Source organism: Mus caroli, chromosome 1 (genome assembly GCF_900094665.2).
Source record: "Mus caroli chromosome 1, CAROLI_EIJ_v1.1, whole genome shotgun sequence".
Lineage (NCBI taxonomy): Eukaryota > Metazoa > Chordata > Mammalia > Rodentia > Muridae > Mus > Mus caroli.
In genome coordinates this window covers 89,937,565-89,962,010 of record NC_034570.1, presented here as the reverse complement: position 1 = coordinate 89,962,010, position 24,446 = coordinate 89,937,565, and the positions used below count along the sequence as shown (strand labels likewise).

The window sequence follows — 24,446 nt, the reverse complement described above, 5'->3', positions numbered from 1 at the left end:
TTCTTTCTTTCTTTCTTTCTTTCTTTCTTTCTTTCTTTCTTTCTTTCTTCTTTCTTTCTTTAAATTTATTTTTAAGTGAATAGCTAGGTAGCACTGATGAGATGAGTAACATGGACCTAAGCACAGGAATTGAAATAAAGAAACCGCTGGCAGGTTCTGAGGTATCCTGCTGTGGGGAGTGCAGAGTGCTCTGAGTCAGAGAGGTGTAAAATGGAAGTTGCCTACTTCTTGGGGCAGAGATTGATTGAACTGTGAATTTATAAAATTAGGATTATTTGCTTTTAGGATAGATTTATATACATATTTTGTCCAAATCACATGGGGAATTTTGCCCATGGTTCAGAACTAGGATAGGGAAAATTAGTCACTGACTTTAAGTCGAGAGGGCAGTGAACAGTTATTAATAAAATAAATGTCTGTGGCTCCAGGCAGAGAGGCAAACAGATAGATGGTATAACAAAATTGCTGCTTTAGGCAGTAAGCCAAACAGAAAGATGGTATAAATATATATTGCTCTAATATATCTTATAGGATACTCAAATTCTGTCTAACGTGGGCTCCACAGAAATTCTGGGTTTAAATCTTGCATTGATTAGCTGTCTGTGTATAAGCAGGTACAGATAGAAGTGTGAATCTATTGTTATATTAAAGATGGTATAAAGATATATTGCTCTAATACACCTCACAGGATACTCAAATTCTATCTAACACGAGCTCTATAGGAATTCTGGGTTATTATCCTGCATGGTAAAATAGAAAAGGCCTAAGAATTGACACATACAGTATTTTAGTTTACTTCATTTGTTTTGAATTGTTTTAATTTTCAAAATGGGTGTGATGTTGAGTTTTGTGGTTATATTATTTCTCTGGGAGAGAGGTCAAAATAAAGTTTTTTTGTTTTGTTTTGTTTTGTTTTGTTTTTTTTCTGCTTACCACCTCAAGGATATGCTGATTTGGGAGAAAGGTTTTGTCTTTGCATTTTTAGAAAAGGTGATTAGATCTTGGGTGTGATCTCGGTGGAGGGTCCCAAGGTCCCAAGAGGCCTCTCCACCCTGCAGGCACCCTAGGACAGCCAGGATCTTGAGCTCACTGGTGAGTAGAATGCAACATCTATTGCAAAAAACCAAGAGGTCTTGTGATAGCAGCAACATGGTCAAAGGACAAAGGCAGACGCTAGCACACCCAGAATCTTGGAATCACTGAGACTAGTCTATTCAGGAGAGCATGTGGGAGACAGAAGCAACAGAACTTCTTGGCCTTCATCCTCAGCCAGGAGACAGAGCTGAGACCCAGACTCTTGGGCACCTTCCCTACCAGAGAAGAGTTGGCCTCCAGGGAGGGCTCTGACCCCAGGAATCAGGAGGTGGATCTGAGCTCCAGACTTCTGGGCACCTTCCATGCAAGAGGAGAGCTTGCCTTCAGAGAGTGCTCTGACTACTGGTATTTTGGAGAGAGTTGGTCTCCCAGGAGTATTGACAGAGGCTAAAGAATCAGAGGAGGAACAATCTCCATCCAGAGACAGCTAGAACATCTAACACCAGAGATTACCAGATGGTAAAAGGAAACATAAGAATCTTACTAACAGAAACCAAGACTACTGGGCATCATCAGAACCCAGTGTGCCTACCACAGCAAGTTCTAGATACCCCAACACACCCGAAAAGCAAGATTCAGATTTAAAATCATATCTCATGATGCTGGTAGAGGATTTTAAGAAGGGCATTATTAACTCACTTAAAGAAATACAGGAGAACACTGCTAAACAGGTAGAAGCCTTAAAGAGAAAGCACAAAAATCCCTCAAGGAATTACAGGAAAACACAACCAGACAGGTGATGGAATTGAACAAAACCATCCAAGATCAAAAAATGGAAGTAGGAACAATGAAGAAAATCCAAAGGGAGACAACTCTGGAGATAGAAACCCTAGGAAAGAAATCAGGAACCATAGATGTGAGCATCAGCAACAGAATACAAGAGATGGAAGAGAGAATCTCAGGTGCAGAAGATTTCATAGGGAACATGGACACAATAATCAAAGAAAATGGAAAAAGGCAAAAAGATACTAACCCAAAACATCCAGGGTACAATGAGAAGACCAAACCTACAGATAATAGGTATAGATGAGAATAAAGATTGTCAACTTAAAGGGCCAGTAAATATTTTGAAGAAAATTATAGAAGAAACTTCCCTAATCAAAAGAAAGAGATGCCTATGAACATAAAAGAAGCCTACTCCAAATAGACTGGACCAGAACAGAAATTCCTCCCAACACATAAAATCAGAACAACAAATGCACTAAATAAAGATAGAATATTAAAAGCAGTAATGGAATAAGGTCAAGTAACATATAAAGGCAGACCTATTAGAATTACACAAGATTTCTCACCAGAGTCTATGAAAGCCAGAGGATTCCGGACATATGTTATGCAGACCCTAAGAGAATACAAATGCCAGCCCAGACTACTATACCCAACAAAACTCTCAATTACCATAGATGGAGAAACCAAAGTATTCCATGAAAAAAACAAATTCACACAATATCTTTCCACAAATCCAGCCATTCAAAGGATAATAAAGGGAAAACACCAACACAAGGATGGAAATTATGCCCTAGAAAAAGCAAGAAAGTAATCAATCCTTCAACAAACCTAAAAAAAGACAGCTGCAAGAACTTTTTTTCCTTACTTTTTTCCTTACTTCATTACTTTTTTCCTTAATATCTCTTAATATCAATGGACTCAATTCCTCAATAAAAAGACATAGACTAACAGACTGGCTACATAAAGAGGGCCCAACTTTTTGCTGCTTACAGGAAACCAACCTCAGGAAAAAAGACAGACACTACCTCAGGGTAAAATGCTGGAAAACAATTTTCCAAGTAAATAGTCCGAAGAAATAAGCTGGAGTAGCCATTCTAATATCGACTAAAATCAAATTCCAACCTAAAGTTATCAAAAAAGACGAGGGGTACTTCATATTCATCAAAGATAAAATCTTCCAAGATGAACTCTTAATTCTGATTATTGATGCTCCAAATGCAATGGCAGCCACATTCATTAAAGAAACTATAGTAAAGCTCAAAGCACATATTGCACCTCACACAATAATAGTGGAAGACTTCAATACCCACCCCACTCTCACCAATTTTCCTGGAAACAAACTAAACAGAGACACATTGAAACTAACAGAAGTTATGTAAGAAATGGCTTTAACAGATATCTACAGAACATTTTATCCTAAAACAAAAGGATATACCTTCTTCTCAGCACCTCACGGCACATTCTCCAAAATTGACCATATAATTGATCTGAGAAGTTTAAGCCTGTGAGTTAAGATCCAAATTTATGTCTCTGGGTTTATCGTTATGGTGTTTTCAACCTATTTAATAAGAAATAACTGAGAGTGTGACATTTAATGTTATTTATCCACTTGTTGTTGAGACAAATCTTCTAATAGCCTCCCTTTCTTGGATTCAAAGAAGAAATTTAGTATTGATGGAGTTGCTCCAGTTGTGGCAAGACAGCCACTAGTCAAGAATTGCCACATTTCATCTATAGTCTTAATACTGTCCAGAAAAAAAGGACACAATTTACAGGCTAGGACAGCTTGGTTCTGCTGAGACAGAATAGGCTAGTCCTTGATTTCCTGTTTCTCTAGGTCTGTAAAATGATCCTGGGCCAGAAGGCTGAAGACAGATAGGTGCTCCAACTTACTTACTGGGGCTATATAGGTTGGCAGCTATCCCTACAATTTGTCTCAGTTCTGGAAGCTGTGTTAGGCTTCGTATATATTTTCAGTTAATGTTGATCATTCTCAGATTTCTGATGGGTTTGAAAAGCTACACATAGTCTCATAGCCAACCCAGGCTATTTCCTTTGAGAGAACAGATTTGAGAGGGTGGTTTTCAGGTGGCATACAATCTAAAGCCAAGACATAAGTCAAGATAGAATCATAAGTCTTTTAGTTTATGACAGGTGACAATGTTCTATCTTAATGACATAAATGAAGGACTGGGTGTTATCTTTATCTTATACTTTATAGATTACAAAATGGTAATAGTTATGCTCTATTTATATTTAAGAGAAAGGTATTGTTTTTTAGAACAGAAAGGGGGAAGTGTTGTGGATGGGCCTGCTGCTGTTCTTGTGAACCAAGCCCCTAATGAATAAAGGAGCCAATCACTGGGAGAGTAGGCGGGACTTCTAGATTGGACAGAGGAAGAGATTAAGCAGGAAAGAGTTAGGTCCTCTAACAGGGATAGGGTGAGGACAAGATGTCATTATGAGTGTCTTCTAGTTTCAATGGCAGATCCACCAGGATTTGCCACCAGAGGATTTAAATTTAATAAGGCTTACAAGTTAGGATTTTAGTTGTTGTGCTCAGCAATTGAGTAACTGTTGTGTCTGAACTAAGTTTGTGTTGTGTTTTCCTTAATGTGGCAGCTAGTCTGGGTTTAAGAGAGAAAGCACGGATTTGCCTGAAGTGAACCACAAAAGTTGTGGGGGTTTTGAAGCATAGGGCTGGCAGGGTAGCGAACTGCCAGTGGGAGACTAGTGAGCTGGGTAGAAAGATTTTGGAGCACTGAGTCCGAGTCTACACGAGATTAAAGCAGATTAGCCAGCATAAGTGTGAAAACATGGGACCTTTCTGTTTGATTTTGTTTTTGTTTTTTAATACTTCCCGCAACAATACCCAACAAAGGGAAGATACAACCCTTAGAGACCACTTCCAGCAGACAGGCAGGGCCCCCAGTTGAGGGATGGGGTTATCCATCCAAAAATTTTAACCCAGAAATGTTCCTATTCTAAGGAAAAACAGAGAAAGAAATGGAACAGAGACTGAAGGAAAGGCAATCCAGAGACTGACCCATTTAGGGATCCACCCATCTGCAGACACTAAAACCCCCACATTATTGCTGATATCAAGAAGCACTTGCTGATAGGAGCATGAAATGGCTGTTTTCTGAGAGGTTCTACTAGCAACTGACCAATATAGATGCAGATACTCACATATAACAGTTGAACTGAGCCCAGGGACCCCAATGGAAAAGCTAGGGGAAGGACTAAAACAACTGAAGGGGATTGCAACCACACTGGAAGAGCAATATCAACTAACTGGACCATTCATAGCTTCCAGTGATGAAACTACCAACCAAAGAGTATACATGAGGGAGCTAGGACTCCAGATACATATGAAGCAGAGGATGGCCTTATCTGACATCAATAGGAAGGTATGCAGACTTGATGCCCCAGCCTAGGGGTATGCTAAAGGGATGAGGTAGGAGGGTGTGAGAGGGTGGAGGAGCACCCTCATAGAGGCAAGGGGAGGGAGGAAAGGGGGGATGGAATGGGGAGTTTGGGGAGTGATAACCAGTAAGGGGATATCATTTGAAATGTAAACTAATACAATGATTGATTAAAAAAAGAAAAAGAATAATATCTAACAGATCTGTGAAAATAATTCTTCATTCTTGCCTACCAGGATCAAATTCTCTTACTGGTTTCCAGATAGATTATATGAGATTGAATAAATGCTTAGTTAATGCAGGACACAGTTTACTTAAGAAACTATAAAATGAAGAGATGATACTGTGTGCAGCTATCTCCTTCTCTCCCTCCATGCCCTTCTCTACCCTCTCCTAGACCCTTCATTTTTCTCCCCACTTTCTCAGGGAAAGAGAAACAAGAGACACAGAAAATTTTGCCACTTGAAACATTCCTATACTTTCTATTCCTGTAAAATTTTTTCAGTGACATTTAGATGATTTAACTAGTATTCCCACTCTCATAATTAGATGTGGTTTTTGAAGTTATGAAACCAAGTCATCACTCATTAGTACAGTGTCATCACCTGGCCAGCAGAACTTACCTATTAGTTAAACCATATAGAAATCTGATAATTACTTAAAATGGGCCATACATATTTTAAAACTTGCCTATATATAATCCAGATGACAATGTGGGGACGTGGTCAAAAATGAAAGTTAGGGCAAGCAGATAAATTGGCACCCCTGCTATTCCATGGAGACATTGCCCAAAGATGAAGAGAGAGATACTTATTGATTTGTGCGGTATTACATTTGACCCACAAACTTTAGTTTTTTTTCCTTCCTTGCATAAATCCTCTGAAAGATAAGAAATATATTTTACTGAATTGAGTTAACAATTAAATGTACAATTAATTTTCTTTTGCTACCAGGACCATGCTTTTCTTGTTAGATTGAGTATAGTCATACAATCAATTCCTCATTATGTTCTAAATAGAAATATCACATTAAAATAAAATGGGTGGTATACTGGAAGAGATATACAGATTATGAAATAATATAGTTATTTATATGCACAAGATTACATGTACACAAATATTCTTATTTTACACTCATAATACATATTTCACAATTTTCCAATACTTTGCACCCTGTTTTTCTGATGTTTTTCTCCTGAATAAGAGCACTTGCAATGCCCTAGATAGTTCACCATCTGAGTATAATTCCATGGCCCTTTCTTTAGCAATCTTCAGATTGCATATATACTACTCATAGAATTAAATAATTTCCTATTTTTAGACCCATGAGATTCTATGATATACTATTATGGTTTGTATATGGAATACCTCTCTAAAGTCTCATGTATCCAATAAGCCATTCCCTGTTGATACTATTTGGAGAGTTCCTACAAGTGTGTGTGAGAGAAGCACCTCCTGGTCTCTGAAAGGTATATCTACCTTATCCCAGCTCCTTCCTGCCTTCACCCTCCTTTGTTCCACAATGAAGTCAACAGATTTCCTTTGCATGCTCCCAGTGTTCTGCCTGGTCATGACTCAAACTAGCAACCCTGGAGGGAACACTCTGAAACCATGAAATAAAAACAAATATTCCCTACTGTTACATTTTTTTTTTCTGATCTTTTTGCACAGCAACAAGACATAAAGACAAAGTATTAAATGATAAAGATTTCCATAGGTATTCTGTGGTCAGCTACCCATTTTATTTTAAAATCATTTAGATCACAGGTCATTTCTTTATTTTCTTACTCACATGGTTATAGGGTTTGTGTATTTATATTTTTTAGTAGATTGACAGAACTAAGCACATAATAGTAATCCATAACTATTATGATGCTCTTGGGTATAATTTGACACATGCTTGTAAAATGTAGAAATTAATAAAGTGGAAGTACAAGGAATGTCATTGCGCGTAGTTTGTGAGAAGCAACACAGTGGAGAGTGGGAAGATGCACTAAAATTATGAGTTAACTCAGCACATAACTTCTTTGTTTTAAAATACATTCTGTATTTATTAAGACATTTTCATACATGTATGTAATAGCTTCCCATTGATGCCATACCTTTACTCTTTCTCTCTGCCTCAGATTCCCAGTGATAGCTTCCACTTTGCTACTTGATCCCTTTTCTACATTCATAGTCTTTTTTTTTTAATGGCTCAATGAGCTGTGTTCAAATTATTTACTGGAAGACAAGAGAAGAGCTATTTATAGGATTGTGGACCATGCTCACCTTGCCTGGGACTCAACTCTCTCTCTCTCTCTCTCTCTCTCTCTCTCTCTCTCTCTCTCTCTCTCTCTCTCAGACAAACACCTAGCTACATGTACATCTACAGGTGAGCTAATTTTCTCTCCATGATAGGTGTTCACAGATGCTATCTTGGATAACTACTGTGCAGAAAGTCAGATTCCATGAGTTCAAGACTACAATGGCATCTTCATGCCTAAGTTCAATGTTTCAGATAACTTCTCACTCCCTCTACCCCATCAAGTTCTTTCCCTCTTCTGCAATCTTCTGTGATCCTTGTGGAACCAATTTATTGCTGAGCCTATAGCAGTCACACTTTCTTAATTTTTATTCTTCTAGTCTTTCTGGATGATGTCTTTTAGTATGTGATCCAAATAATCCTTTAAAACTCCTTTTGGAGTGCTCCTCTTAACTATCACAGTGGCCCAGTATATGTTTCTTCTGTAATTATCATGAACACCTTAATATTTTCTCTTTTACAGCATGTAAACTTTCAGTAAAGTTACAACTGTAGACATATTATTATTTTCCCCGAAATCTCTAGCTATACTTTTGAGTTGATTTAAAACGTATGACATTCAAAGACAATTTGACTCCATGTTGAATAGACTCAAGAAAGACCTTCATGTTCGGTTCCTGACAGTCATAAAACACCTCCTGACTCTATTCATTTCTGTCTTGTTTTAGAAACTAAACTTACTAGACTACCTACTCTCAAGAATCATATTTCTCAGCTTTCTATTGGCTAATCTTTTTGAGTAATAATAACAAAAATTAATTCTCCATTAAGAAAATTGAATATTGTAAGTGACTTAACACCTAAGAAGCATACATAGAAATTTCCAAAAGAGAAACTATCAAGAAGTGGGATGTGTTCAATACTACAAATTCAGATTAAAGTTCTAATATAAAAACACATAAGGTTTAATTATAGCAAATAGCACGAGTCAGTTATGATAAGACTTGATAGAATTATTTTGTTATACTATTTTAGTTGAATGTCATGTTGAAGTTGGCCAAAGAAATGTATAGAAAATCCAGAAGTTTTCTTTCATACACTCTTATATGAAAACAAGATTTCAACAGGTGTTAAAAAGAGTGAGAAAGACTTGGAGCTGGAGAGGTCCTCAGTATTTCAGAGATCTGTGTGTTCTTCCAGAGAACCAGGATTCTGTTTCCAGCAGCTAAATGGCAGCTCAAACCCAACAGTACCTCCATTTCAAGGGAATCTGACAATCAGGCATCAGTATGCACATAGTGTGTGTGTGTGTGTGTGTGTGTGTGTGTGTGTGTGTAGAACACTCAAAATATTAAAATTTTTATCTCATATAACACCCCTCAGCCCTTAATTACAATTTAGTCATTATATATACAAAGCAGACATTAATTCAATAGTGATAAACTGTGAAAATTTACAGGATTGGAGGGAGGGAACAAAATGTGATGGTTTATGAAGGCAAGACATAGGAGGGGTTGGAAGGAGAAAGAGCAGACATGCAAAATTGAAAAATAAGACTTAGTCAAAATTTAAAATACAGAATGACTTAATTTGATTGTGTTTAATCACTAGTGAGATCTGACAGAGAAGGGGACCTTGCAGACAGGTGAAGGGGATGACCAATGGAAGGAAGGATGAAGTAGGTGAACACAGAATGATCACTAGAGGATAGCTGCTTCATTTTCACCTGAGGGAAGAATGGGAGAAAGCTGATATGCAAGCTTAGGCTAATGTAAAACTTCAATGTTAAGAAAGTAAACCAATTTTCCTACATGCTGATATTTTCCATCTAACATAGGACAATGTAGAAGTTTAATTAAAAAAAAAAACCCACAACCATCCCCAAACAAAACAAAACACCAAGAAACAAACAAATAAACACAACACAACACAAAACAAAACACAAAACAAAAAACTATCGTTTTTTTCAAAGGTTACAACAGATTGTTGACTATGATGACTTTCACATGAATAGATTCATTTGTGAAGAAACTTGCACTTCCAATTGGCAGCAGCAGATTCATCCTTCACAGGACTCAGCAGCCTCTTGGCATAGGGAAACTGGCAGGTGCATGATTCACTCCCAAGGTTTTCAAACAGGAGTTAAATGGACAATGGGATAGAATAGCTGAGCCCATTCACTAGAGGTCTGAAAGATTTTGACACATCATGTTGGCAGACAGAAAACAATCTGCAAATGAAGGGAAGTAGCAACTAGGAGACTAAGGAAAGCTGATTTTCAATATCCACTGGTCCTAATGATAGAAAAGAAGTTTGCCTTCATTCTGAGTAAGTACGAACTGATGGTGGGTATCATCAAAAACCTGAGCTCAGTATACCTGCTAAGAAAGATGTGTGCATGGTCACTTTATATATAGTACTAGAAAGCAAAGATGACAATGTAGAAATTCAGGAGAAAATTTGTGATGAATTGTTCAAGATATTGTGAACTATGATGTCTACATGTTTGTTGAGTCACACATATTCTACATGAGTGTTGATCAGGAAACTGTCACCATTGTAAATAAGAGATGCAAGCAATGAACAGATAATAAATAGAAAATAGAAAGCTATGGACTGTAGCAAAGAGTACATAGACATTATCAAACATAGACATTATCCAGCCAAAGAACACAAACAACTACACTTCAAGAGGACTATTCTAGCCTCTGGTGTCATTGGCTTACACACACACACACACACACTGAAAAATGAACCTAGTAACTAATCATGAAAGCACAAAAAGGGAAGAGCAGAAAAGAAAATTAGAATTTTTAATATTGATCATGACAAGTTCCTGAGGAGCTTATCATTTCTGACCAGAATGCTGCAAAGAGAACAAAGTAAGGAAATGCTTTTCATTATCTTCTTTTCATTAGTCATCTTATCATTGAAGAAAATATCAGGTCTAAAGATATCAATGACATTTTAGAAACATTTGTAATATAGACATCTTATATTTTTATGCATTACATTGTACGCAAGTATTTTTATATTGAAATAGTTGTGCTTCATATTAGGTACTTTTAAAATTAATATTATGTAAACTAAAGATCATAAACTTCAAAAACATTAATATACATATACACGTGTGTGAATACATATCTCTTGTTCATCATTTCTTGTTAAAACCCAACTTAATATGCCAATAAAAGTCTATACATGATAGGGAATGACCTGAGACAATAATGTTAGAAGTATATGCCAAGGACATTTCAAGTAGATCTTATTTCCTAGGGATAGGGAAAATTGTGCAATCAACACTGAACAATGATACAATGCCGCTATCTTTGAAGATTCAAATGATAGTCAAAGAGTAGCATACAGCTGTTGGAAAGCAATACCTTTCTAGTCACCCCTACATTCTATGTAGGCTTATTCCTGTAATTGAACTTCTATGGGTCTGTGCTATGAATAAAACAAACAGCATAATTAAAATATCTGGTACGAAATAAAATGACTTTCCAGAGTTCTCTATAGATTTGTAATATCCTTAAAACTGTATAAAAGAAATAACTTTATAAATTATCCCACAATGTTTCTGCTTAGACTCATCTCCTTCCAAGAGAAAACTCAGAGTACTATAAATATTATTAGCATATTACATAATACAGAAATATAGATATTATTAAAAACATACAGAAGAAAGGATACATAGATATACATCATAAACTATTTTAAATTTCTTGAACCTGAGAGTTAAATAAATATTGATAATGAAAGTATGTTAGAAAAAAATCTCACCTTCTACTATGCTCAGTTTTATAATTTCATAATGAAAGAACAGAACAGCAAAAGTTATTGCTGAAAGTCCTGTAACAATGCTTGCAGTTGCCACCCATTTTGCCCTATTCCCTCTACCTCCAAAGTGTGCTACAAACATTGATACCAAGAAAGCGGCAAAATAATCACTAAAATCCATTAGGAATGTCTCTGAATTTGATGCAGAAAATTGAGACACAAGTATTTTTAAACTCAGATCAACAAGAGCATACAGCATACCTAGAAAGACAAAAGAAAGACAAAAGTCAATATATTACATTTTAAAAGACAAAACAGACCACAATTATAATAATTAAAAGAAAATTATATTGACACTGTTTAAATTTCATAGTACTATCAAAGAGTAGAACCTATAAATAAAAATAAATTTGTTAACTTTCATGAAATATTATTATATGAATATGAGAAGCTATTTCATGTACCTCTATTAGTAGTCTCTTAGAGATAAATTATTTTCGAATCATCTCATTACTATATTAGATATATCATGTTCCAATTTTGAAGAATTAATAGATAATGTAACAGATGTTTACCTATTTTTTAATATGAAATTATAAAGACATTTGAAATCCAGCTTGGATTTCAAAGTACAACCTTTTTCCAGATCTAAGATTCTGTGCTCAAAGTTCAACATTTCTGAGCATTTTCAATTTTAAAATAAAAAAGTATATGTTCAAATAAATCATTCTAAAGAGCATGGAATAAATAAATGTAGCATTATATTTGTACAATCACCATCCAGCGTGTAAAAAATGAAAACAATCATACAGGGGAAAAAATGATGTGATCTAAGGAATAGTCGCAAAACAATTCCATTTCTTGGAGTGAAAACAGAAAGTAGTTTCAAATTAAAACTTACACTGCATCTGCAAAGTGGCAGGGTCACATGTCATTGCTGAAGCCACCATAGAGCTGCTGTGGCCCAATGACCTCAAAGGCTCCTTGGATTGCAGGGATGCAGGAATCCACACTGCTCTTCCTAAAGCTCCCAAAGCTCTGAGAACCAACTGATCCCTGCTGGTCTAAGGCCCCAGGGCGCACACAGGACCTCAGTGCTGCTGAAACATTCGTGATTGATGCTGATAGAGTATCTATTCCCTACTTTACCAACAAGAACCTCAATCACTCAGTGTTGTTCCTGCTGCCAAAATCACCACTCAAATCAGAAAACCACAGAAGATTCTGCGTATACATTTCATACCTACTGCCCCCAGCCTCTCACTGACAATGGTTAAGTGTGAGAGCCAGCAGGAAGCTAGAGAGCAAATGTAGTCTCCAAGTTAATAAAAATTATTAGTAAAAATATATAATAAGATAATAGGATGAAGAGGAAGAGAAAGGATAAGACACATGGGAATAAAAACACTCATGTGTTTCTTCCTGCGATCTGAACCACTTGAAGTCTCACCACCCCTCAATTCAAAGATGAGGAATCAAACTGCATGCAGAAACCTGGTTTTTCAAGTGTATTTCAAACTTGTGAGTAGAAGTCGTCATGATGGCGACGCTATTTTCAATTATATCTTAATCTCTGGAGCATTCAACCTCAACGTAACTTGATCATTAAATAACATGCACTACTAACTCAACACCAACTTCCCATTTGTTCTCAAGCTATAACCCACAGTATGGAATGCACCCTACCAAACAGGGAGCCAAAGACTGAAAGCAATGGAAGTGCATTGGGTAAAGAGATTTTCATTCAGGTTTGGAAAACGAATCAGAAGTCATCCACATGCTACTTCCCACAGTGTGTCAGTCTCATGTCTACTTCAGTGACTCTTCTCCCCTGAACCACCCTGCTCCTCCCACTTACCATGAGACAAGGTCAACATAAAGTACAGAGTCAGGAAGCACTCAATGGTGTTGAAACGCTGTAAACAAGGGTAAACTAGAGGGCCCAAACCAAATGGCCCCTCCGAGGAATCATTGTCTGTTGGATCTGGCTTTGTCTTATCTGAGATATCTGCAAACTTCTTCTTGGCAGCTGGAATTGTTATCAGGTACGCTCCTATTTTCCTGTATTCTGTAGTTTTCTGGTGTTCATCCCTGTCTACCACCTGAGCCTGCTTCACTGCATCTTTTTGTTTTTTCTTGTCCTGGGCCATGGCTTATCGAAAGCAGCTCCGAGGATACTGTCGGTGTGTTTTGAGCACCCGTGTACTCCCTGAGCCGAGGTGAGTAATGTTCTCACTGCCACTGGAACTCTACAGGGAACGTTATTTCCAGCACAGGGAGCCAACGTCCCTACAGACCTCTTGAGTGACGCTGCGGAAGTTCTAAGCCTGAATTCCATCTTCTTTGTGTCACAGAGAAGGAAGAAGAAGAAGGGAAGGAGGAAGAAAGGAAAGAGGAGAGAGGAGGTGAATATGATCAAACAATGATGAACAAAATGTCAAATAAATAATAAAATTATTTGTAAAACAAACAGGGAAAAATAAAAGTGTAAGCAAAGAACTAAGGAATCTTTATCTCCAGGCTTTCTTCCGTCTGTTTTTTGTTAAACTCTGAATCTCATTTCTGATAGGGTTATTTGGTTCTCTCGAGTCCAACTTCTTGAGTTCTTTGTATATTTTGGATATTAGCCCTCTCTCTAATAGAGTTTTGGTAAAGATATTTTGTTTTTACAGCTGGATAATGTCACTTGATAGAAATTAAAGTTCTATAGTAATTAGTTAGCAAGTAAATATCAGGAAATATGAGACTATTTATCCCTATCCACTGTGGTGGAAGAACTAGAAGAACAACCAAAAATCAGAATGAAAGGTATCAAGCAATGGACTTGAATGAAAAGCTTTACACAGAGAAAGAGTTCTCCTGAAAATTCATTCTCAGCCAAGAGCAGGAAGGCCGCTGTATATTCTACTACACATGAAGGAAGGCAGCTGTATATTCTACTACACATGAAGGAAGGCAGGTGTATATTTTACTATAAATGAAGGCAGGGGTTGCACAGCAGCTCTAACATTAGTGGGGGAAATATGTCATTGAGAGAAGGACCATGATATATGATATGAAACTTGTTTTATATAAAAATGTGATTTCAGATCAGCTTCCTTCTTAGGATTTACCTGACTCGTGTGTATGCATAGGGTATCTTTTTATTCCAGATGAACCTATCTTCTCTCTTAAGATGTTGACATGTTGCCACAATTTATGAAGACTTCAGATATAACTATGCCCAATTTTCTCTGGAACCACAAGATTGATTTTCAAAGTGTTTTACCCACTTGTCGTCAGACCAGCAATGGAGGAGTGTTCCTCTTTCTCCACATCCTCACCAGATTTTGTTGTCACCTGAGGTTTTTTTTTTTTTTTTTTTTTTTTTTTTTTTTTAATCTTAGCCATTCTGATTTCTGTAAAAAGAAATCTCAGGGTCTTTTTGATTTGCATTTCCTTTATTACTAAGGATGTTGAACATTTCTTTAAGTGCTTCTCAGCCATTCAAGGTTTCTTAATTGATAATTATTCATTTAGCTCTGTACCCCATTTTTGATAGGGTTATTTGGTTCTCTTGGGTCCAACTTCTTGAGTTCTTTGCATATTTTGCATATTAGCCTTCTCTCTAATGGAGTTTTGGTAAAGATCTTTCCCCAATATGTAGATTGCTGTTTTTTCCTATCGACAGTGTCCTTTGCCTTACAGAAACTTTTCAATTTTATTAGGTCCTATTTATCAATTTTTGATCTTCGAGCATGAACCATTGCTGTTCTATTCAGGAAATTTCCCCCTGTGCCAATGTGTGTGAGGTTCTTTCCTAATTCTCTTCTATTAGATCAGAATATCTGATTCTATTTGGAGGTGCTTGATCCATTTGGACTTTTTCTTTGTATAAGGAGCTAAGAATGGATCAGTTTTCATTCTTCTATATTCTGAGTGCCAGTTGATCCAGCATCATTAGTTGAAAATGCTCTTTTTTCCACTGGATGGTTTTGTCTTCTTTGTCAAAGATCAAGTGACCAAAATATGTGGGTTTATTTCTGGGTCTTCAAAACATCACCCTTCACCATAGTCACAAACTATATCAAATATCTGGGTGTGACTCTAAACAAGGAAGTGAAAGATCCATATGACAAGGACTTCAAGCCTCTGAAGAATAAAATCGATAAAGATGGAAAGATTTCCCATGCTTATGGATTGGCAGGATTAACATAGTAAAAATAGTCATCTTACCAAAAGCAATACACAGATTTAATGCACTCCTTATCAAAATTACAACTCAGTTCTTCACAGAGATAGAAAGAGCAATTCTGAAAAATTTTAGTTGGAATAGCAGAAAACCCAGGATAGCATAAACATTCTCAACAATAAAAGTACTTCTGGGGGAATCACCATCCCTGACCTCAGTCTGCATTTCAGAGCCTAGTGATAAAAAAAACAGTACTGTCATCTTCTGATACATATGCAGCTAGAGACATGAGCTCCGGGGGGTACTGGTTAGTTCATATTGTTGTTCCACCTATAGGGTTGCAGACCCCTTTAGCTCCTTGGGTACTTTCTCTAGCTCCTCCATTGGGGGCCCTGGGTTCCATTCAATAGCTGACTGTGAGCATCCACTTCTGTGTTTGTCAGGCCACGGAAGAGAGGCCCCTTGGTCTTGCAAAGTTTATATGGCTCAGTACAGGGGAGCATCAGGGCCAAGAAGTTGGAGTGGGTGAGTAAGGGAGTAGGGGGGCAGGGTATGGGGGACTTTTGGGATAGCATTTGAAATGTAAATGAAGAAAACACCTAATTAAAAAAATAAAAAAATAGAAAAATAAAAACCAAACAACAACAACAACAAACCAGCATTGTATTGGTACAGAGACTGTCACATAAATCAATGGTTAGATATCATTTTTAAAAGATAAACTTATATTTACTTTGAAAATGTATGTAGTGATATATTAAAGGACATATAATTTATTTATGTTCATATTGAATATAAATATATTTATGCTACATTTAATATATAGATTAAATAAGATAAAATTAAGTTAATAATTAAAGTATATTAGTTCCTATTACTTGATTAAATAAAAGGCTATGCCACCCAATTGTGCTGTCAGTCAGTAGTTAGACATTTCTCTGACATTTTCTTAGGTACACTTAGCATTTACATTCATTAAGTACTGAGTAAAGCACTTTACTTGACATAAGAACAGTCCTCACTCAAGCAATGTAAAGTCCTAACAGAACAGACTCACTACTCCCAAAACTAGCAACTGTGGCTCAGGATTAGCATCAACTATGAGACTCTCATTAACTCTTGCATGAATTTATAACCAGCTTCTTGTCATGTTATTTTGAAACTTGTTAGAATAAATTTTTACAGAATTTTACAAAATTTTACAGAAATATTTACAAATTTCTCTCTCCCACCCTTTTACACCCACACCTATTTCTTCCTCTGTTCTTACCCACCTTCTCTCTTCCAAGTAATAGAGAATAGCACAAAAACATTATAGATAACACAGATAGTTCACTTGTATTTTGTATGACTAAGTATGATTGTTAAGCTTTTGTGCTATGTTTCTTTTAAAGCTATTGCTGATGCTGCACTAAGGATCAGATACTATCTGGGTTTTATAGGCGGAATATGAAATTTTAGGATTCCTGTGAAAGAAGCTATGCAAGAAGTATAAGTCATATGATTTACTATTCTATTTAGTTTATGTTGTATAGCACACCGGTTGAATAATACATAGAAAATGTATTCAACTGTGGGTGTTGTATACACATATGAAAATGTAAGTACAGTTAGACTGTGCATTTGTATTTTTACTGTTCAAAATATAACCAATATGATTACTTAAAAGTTCATTATATTTTTATGTTTTGTTGTTAAAAAACATTCAATATGCATTAAGTACATTATAACAGTAACTATGTGTATTATACATAGAAGGTTTCATTTTGGTTATTTAATCAAAAGATTTTTTTCATACAATATATTCTTCCTTGCATCAAGCTGCTCTCAACTACCTCCCTACCCACATGATGTCATATACCTTGAGACAATATGTATTCTAATCAGAATGCCACTACATGTAACAAGACTTCACAGTAGGTCCTGTGGCTAGTTGTTAGCCAATACAAAATGAACTCAATGTTTTATTTATTTATTTAAATTAGGTATTTTCTTCATTTACATTTTCAATGCTATTCCAAAAGTCCTTCCCCTACCCACCCACTCCCATCTTTTGGCCTTGGCGTTTCCCTGTACTGAGGCATATAAAGTTTGCACAACCAATGGGCCTCTCTTTCCACTGATGGCCGACTAGGCCATCTTCTGATTTGCAGCTAGAGACACGAGCTTGGGGGGGGGGTGGTTTCTGGTTAGTTCATATTGTTGTTCCACCTATAGGATTGCAGATCCTTTTAGCTCCTTGGGTACTTTCTCTAGNTCCTCCATTGGGGGCCCTGTGATCCATNCNATAGCTGACTGTGAGCATCCANTTCTGTGTTTGCTAGGCCCCGGCATAGCCTCACAAGAGCCAGCTATATCAGGGTCCTTTCAGCAAAATCTTGCTAGTGTATGCAATGCTGTCAGCATATGGAGGCTGATTATGGGATGGATCCCCGGATATGGCAGTCTCTAGATGGTCCATCCTTTTGTCTCAGCTCCAAACTTTGTCTCTGTAACTCCTTCCATGGGTGTTTTGTTCCCAATTCTAAGAAGGTTCAAAGTGTCCACACTTTGGTCTTCATTCTTCTTGAGTTTCATGTATTTTGCAAATTGCATCTTGTATCTTGGGTATTCTAAGTTTCTGGGATAATAGCCACTTATCAGTGAGTTCATATCATTTGAGTTCTTTTGTGATTGGGTTACCTCACTCAGGATGATGCCCTCCAGGTCCATCCATTTGCCTAGGAAATTCATAAATTCATTCTTTTTAATAGCTGAGTAGTACTCTGTTGTGTAAATGTACCACATTTTCTGTATCCATTCCTCTATTGAAGAACACCTGGGTTCTTTCCAGCTTCTGGCTATTATAAATAAGGCTGCTATGAACATAGTGGAGCATGTGTCTCCATGTGTCTTCAGAGGGTGTTAAGTGTAGTATCTTATCCCTTCTTCCTATGTATAATTTTTCTATTTCTTTTCCTCATCCAGCTACTTGGGTTAAGACAGAAGAGCTCTCTTGAGTAAGTGTGCAGAGAGTTGACACTCACTTTCCATTCTTAACTACAGAGGAAAGGCTTTCAGGTTGCCCTTGTTTAGATCAGGCCTTCCTGTAGCCATGGATTAATACCTCTATTATACTTGAGGGTACATGGCTATTCTGATACTTTCTTTGAGGTTTAACTAGAAGAGTGGTTGAATTTTTCCACAATACATTTTTATTAAATTATTTATTTACATTCCAAACATTGCCCCCTTCCTGGTTCCTCCTCCCAGAGGTCCTACCTCCCTACCCCCATTCCTTTGCCTGTGGGAGGGTTCTAGCCACACACCTCTACTTCACACCTCCCCAGCTTCTCCCTTTCCTGGGGTGTCAAGCCTGTTCAGGATTAGGGACATCCTTTCTCACTGAGGCCAGAAAGGCAGTGCTCTGCTTCGTATTTGCTTGAGCCAGGGAAGAGCCCATGTATTCTCCTTGATTAGTGGCTTAGTCTCTGGCAGCCCTGAGTGGTTCTGCTTAGTTGACACTGTTGATCTAATACTTTTTAAAAACATTGAGATGATTGTGTGACTTTTTTTTGGTCTTTTATATATTTATGCACTTACTAAATATTATTGGCAACACAGAATTTTATATTTAAATACTCTCATAGTTACCGTTTTTCTTTTCTTTTCTTTTCTTTTCTTTTCTTTTCTTTTCTTTTCTTTTCTTTTCTTTTCTTTTCTTTTCTTTTTTATATCTCATGATACATTTTCTTTATTTGGGTATTAAAACCTCATTTTTTAGTATTTGAATTTTTGTGGATGGTTTAACACTTGTCTCTAAGCATATCCCCACCACATACAAACACAGGCACGCATTGAAGCTGAAGAGAGAAGTGAGCAGTAATGAGCACTTGTTCTTTCAGAGGACTTGGGTTGGGTTCCCAGCACTCACATGAGGGCTCAGAGTCATCTGTAAACACAAGTCGAGGGTGTGTGTGACAGTCTCTTCTGATCTCTGAATATGGTGCACTACATGCATACAGGCAAAGCACTCATATACATCAAATAAATAAATGTAACAAGACTTTAAGAATAAAAAAATTATTTAAAATAAACACATGTTCTTTCTGGTAAATCCAGCATTCTGATAATGATGAAACCACTTAGATTTCAACTAAACTTATGGGTCAAATTGAGAAGCATTTCATTATTTCCATGAAAGAAAACAGCATGCTCTGATGTTTTCTCTTTTCTTTTTAAATGTTGTTCAAAGAAGGTTTGTTATATGTTTTATTCAATATGTATCAGAAAACTAGTATATGGGGCTTTCAAACAGTTTGCTGAGTGTTGTATAGTGGAATCATACGTGCTTAGTTTTCAAACTGCTTATTTGTACAATGAGGAAATACTTTGATTTAAAAATATAGCTGGTACTCTGTCAAATTTTTTTGCTTAGATTTAATATCTAAAGGATTTGCACTTATTTGAAGCCTCAGTTCTTTTAGGTGTACAATTGCACACAGTATGTGTCACATGTAATATGTTATTAAAACATATAAGCAGATTTACAGTACTAGTAAACACAAAACTTGTGGATATTACAAACAACAGGGAGCCAGTGACAGTGGCAATCTATGTATTCTCAAGGGTTTGGGGGAATTAAGGTGAGGCTGTTCAGCTTAGAGGTACATTGAAGTCTTTTAAGAAGAAAGGTAGGGAGTTCTTAATTATCAAGCTCCTGCTTGGCAAGCTGAAGGCCCTGGTCTCATTCCAAAGCACCACAATACATAAACAGCAATAAACCTAATAATAAGAAAGAAATGGCTAGCTCCTATGGATGCTGCATATGAACATATGACAACCAGATATTGGAAATGAAGATTGGGACAATAAACAAGCAAAGTGTAACCCAAAGATTCAGGTTTCTTGCTACAGAGGTCCAGGTGTAAGATTAAAGAAGCCAGGAAAAGAAACAAGTATTGATTTTCTAGAGGCATAGATTAAAGCCAGGGTGGGGGTGGGGGTGGGGGTGGGGGTGGGGTTAAATAGGAAGAAGCAGGACAGTCTGCTGCCTGAGTCATGTGAGTGAAGAGGGAAGTGCAGAGGTGAGGCTCTGATAGGAGGAAAAACAAAACAATGACAGTGAATGCTGACAATCCGCTCTTGTCAGCAAAGCAGATTCATAGTGACAAACTACAAGTAAATAAACAGAAAATTCTACCAACAGATTATGATTTTTATTAAAACTCCTAACTTAAATTTTCTATCTTTTTCTGCACAAGTGGACTAGTTCAGGGGTTTTGAATACTGCAGCGTGGTTGGTGGAGATCTTTTATTTATGTTGCTGTATTTGCATTTTGTACAACTTTACCACTGCTCTGTTTTCCATATACAGTACCTGGTGAGTATAAAAAGAAATATAATTAGTCACAGTATTTTTTATGCTCTGCTCCCATTCTCAGAGCACAGATAAACTAATTTCAAAATGAATATGTTTTCCCTCTGGTATTTCTCTGTGACAAAGGAATATTATCAGTGATTTTTGTTGTTTTTAATCAAATCAAGCAGGGTCACATTAAAATATTATTTTTATGACATACATTTTTATTCATACACATTTGTGTTGCTCATTATCTTTTTAATTATCTCTTTTTATTCAAAGTACATAGGTGTTTTTAAATATGAAATTATACTAAAATCTATTTAGCCATTTTTTTCAGATTTTCTATTGTAACAGAACTTATTAAATGAATTTCTCTCTCTCTCTCTGTCTTTCTCTCTCTCTGGAAATTATACATACATACATATATATATATATATATATATATGTAATTTAAAAATTGTATTTATAATTTCGTTAAAATGACTTACAAGCTCTGGTGCAGCTAGTCCAACAATGACTGTCCATGAAATCATGGTCAGTAGTTGCTTATTCCATGAGTCTAGATGCCTCAGCTGATCTTCAATATATATTGAAATTACAAAGTAGGCTCTAATTCCAATGAAGGAAAGGACTTGTTAGTGATGAAGGCAAGAACAAGCAGGGAAAGAGGAAAAGTGATCATGGAAAAGTCTGAACGTTCAGATTCACAGATTCAGTTCTTTTCTTATTTTGGAGGGGGCAGGAAGTTGTGTTGTTTATATTTTCCTTTTTTATTAGATATGTTCTTTATTTACATTTAAATGTTATCCCCTTTCCTAGTTTCACCTTCGAAAATCTATCCTCCTCCCCCTCCTCCCCAACCCCCCCCTCCACTCCTGCTACCTGGCCCAGGCATTCCCATATTGGGGTATTGAACCTTCACAGGACCAAGGACCTCTCCTCCCATTGATGACTGATTAGGCCATCCTATGCTACATATGCAGCAAGAGCCATGAGTCCCTCTGTCTGTTTTCTCTGATAGGTAGTTTAGTCCCAGGGAGCTCTGGGGTTACTGGTTAGTTCATATTATAGTTCCTCCTATGGGGATGCCAACCCCTTCAGCTCCTTGGGTGCTTTCTCTAGCTCCTTGATTATGGACCCTGTGCTCCATCCAATCTATGATTGTGAAAATCCACTTCTGTATTAGTCAGGCACTGGCAGAGCCTCTCGGGAGACAGATGTATCATGCATGCTCCTGTCAACAGGCTCTTGTTGGCATCTGCAATAGTGTCTGGGTTTGGTGGTTGTTTATGGGATGGATCCCGAGGTGGGGCAGTTTCTGGATGGCAATTCCTTCAGTCTCTGCTTCACACTTGGTCTCTGTAATGGCTTCCATTGGTATTTTGTTCCTCCTCCTAAGAAAGATTGAAGTATCCACACTTTGGTCTTCCTTCTTCTTGAGTTTCATGTGTTTTGCAAATTGTATCTTGGGTATTCTGAGCTTCTGGGCTAATATCCACTTATAACACTAATATCAGTGAGTGCATATCATGTGTGTTCTTTTGTGATTGGGTTACCTCACTCAAGATTATATCCTCCAGATCCATTTGTCTAAGAATTTCATTAATTCATTGTTTTTAATTGCTGAGTAGTACTCCATTGTGTAAATGTACCACATTTTCTGTATCCATTTCTCTGTTGAGGGGCATCTGGGTTCTTTCCAGCTTCTGGCTATTATAAATAAGGCTGCTATGAACATAGTGGAGCATGTTGGAGAATCTTCTGGGTATATGCCCAGGAGTGATATAGATGGATCTTCCAGTAGAACTATGTCCAATTTTTTGAGGAACCACCAAACTGACTTCCAGTGTGGTTGTACCAGCTTACAATCCCACCAGCAATGGAGGAGCGTTCTTTCTCCACATCTTCACCAGCATCTGCTGTCAACTGAGGTTTTGTTTTTTTTGTTTTTTGTTTTTTGTTTTTTTTTTATCTTAGCCATTCTGACTGGTATGAGGTGGAATCTCAGGGTTGTTTTGATTTGTATTCCCCTGATGATAAGGATGTTGAACATTTCTTTGTTGTTGTTGTTGTTTTGTTTTGCTTTTTGGGACAGGGTTTCCCTGTATAGCCCTGGCTATCCTGAAACTCACTCTGTAGACCAGACTGGCCTCGAACTCAGAAATCCACCTGCCTCTGCCTCCAGAGTCCTGGGATTAAAGGCATGCACCACTACTCCCGGCTTGAACATTTCTTTAGGTGCTTCTCAGCCATTCCATATTTCTCAGTTGAGAGTTCTTTGTTTAGCTCTGTACCCATTTTTAAAAAGGGGTTATTGTTTTTCTGGAGTCCCACTTTTTGAGTTCTTTATATATATTGGATATTAGCCCCCTTTTGGATTTAGGTTTGGTAAATATCTTTTCCCAATCTGTTGGTTGCCTTTTTCTCTTATTGACAGTGTCCTTTGCCTTACAGAAGCTTTGCAATTTTATGAGGTCCAATTTGTCGATTCTTTATGTTGTAGCACAAGCCATTGCTGTTCTGTTCAGGAATTTTTCCCCTTGCCCATATCTTTGAGGGTCTTCTCCATTTTCTCCTCTATAAGTTTCANTGTCTCTGGTTTTATGTGGAGTTCTTTGGTCCACATAGACTTAGCTTTGTACAAGTATTTTAGAATGGATTAGATCTTAATGAAATAAACAGAAATGAAGGGTGAAAGTATAATATACACAAACATTTGGGAAACAGCTGAAACAGATCTGTAAAGGAAATCTCATCACTAACAAAGCCTATGTTGGAAGTCTTTTTTTTTTTTTTTTTTTTTTTTTTTGGAAAAGGATTTACTGTGTAGCCCTGGCTGTACTGGAGCTAGCTTACTCTATAGATCATGCTGTTCTTGAAATCAGAGATTAATGTGTCTCTTCCTTCCAATTGCAGTGATTTGAGGTGTGTGCCATGAACATCTGGCTAAATAATCAGGTGATTTTTTTTTTGGAGACAATACATCTTTGTCTGTTTATTACTTTATTATTTTAGGCAACAAAATATTCATGACAAAGGGGAATTTCTTCCCCTGATGGAGAATATGCATTAGAAGAAGGCACTGTATGTGCTCTGTCTCCTAAAATCAATTTTTTAAAGTACAAATAGACAATGAATATTTGAAGAATATTTGGTATCTTTTTCCATTATGGAAATGCAAATTTAACCTTGCTGGAACTTCCAACTCAATGTGGTCAGAACAGCTGTCCTCAAGAGAATGAATAATGCTTATGAGAACATGGGGAAAGAAAAACCTTTACTCAGTGCTGGTGGCAATATAAACTTCTAAATTTGTTACCCAGGGTACGTCACTCAGATGTGAAGAATAGTCATAACACTTGCAGAAAACAGGCTATGAGGGCAGGGAAATGTAGGCAATGAAGGGACAAACAGGTCTGTATGAGAAGAAAAGGTAAAGTGAGTAAGATAATGTCTAGTGAGAAAGTGTAATGATATCTATACAAGAATGAAAATATAATTATACTTATTAGTATTTTACATTATTACTCTGTATTCTTGCATGAACTTCTAACTTGCTCCCATAAAATAATTAGTAATATAAAAAAGTCATTTTTTAAGCCGGGCGTGGTGGCGCACGCCTTTAATCCCAGCACTCGGGAGGCAGAGGCAGGCGGATTTC

The 24,446-nt window shown here is 36.9% G+C and overlaps 1 protein-coding gene across 5 annotated transcripts in view; it reads right to left on the bottom strand.

Annotated features, from left to right (window-relative positions):
• Positions 1-13,554, bottom strand: part of LOC110297693 (solute carrier organic anion transporter family member 6A1-like) — a 109,145-nt gene extending 95,591 nt beyond the window's left edge. For all 5 annotated transcript variants that reach the window (XM_021166614.1, XM_021166623.1, XM_021166641.1 and 2 more), the window contains exons 1-3: positions 13,129-13,554; positions 11,274-11,531; positions 5,937-6,125 (exon numbers count right to left, since the gene is read on the bottom strand). In XM_021166614.1, coding sequence (XP_021022273.1) covers positions 5,937-6,125; positions 11,274-11,531; positions 13,129-13,420 — 739 coding nt within the window. In that variant the 5' untranslated portion in view covers positions 13,421-13,554. The remainder of the gene's footprint in view (positions 1-5,936; positions 6,126-11,273; positions 11,532-13,128) is intronic.
• Positions 13,555-24,446: the final 10,892 nt, after the last annotated feature.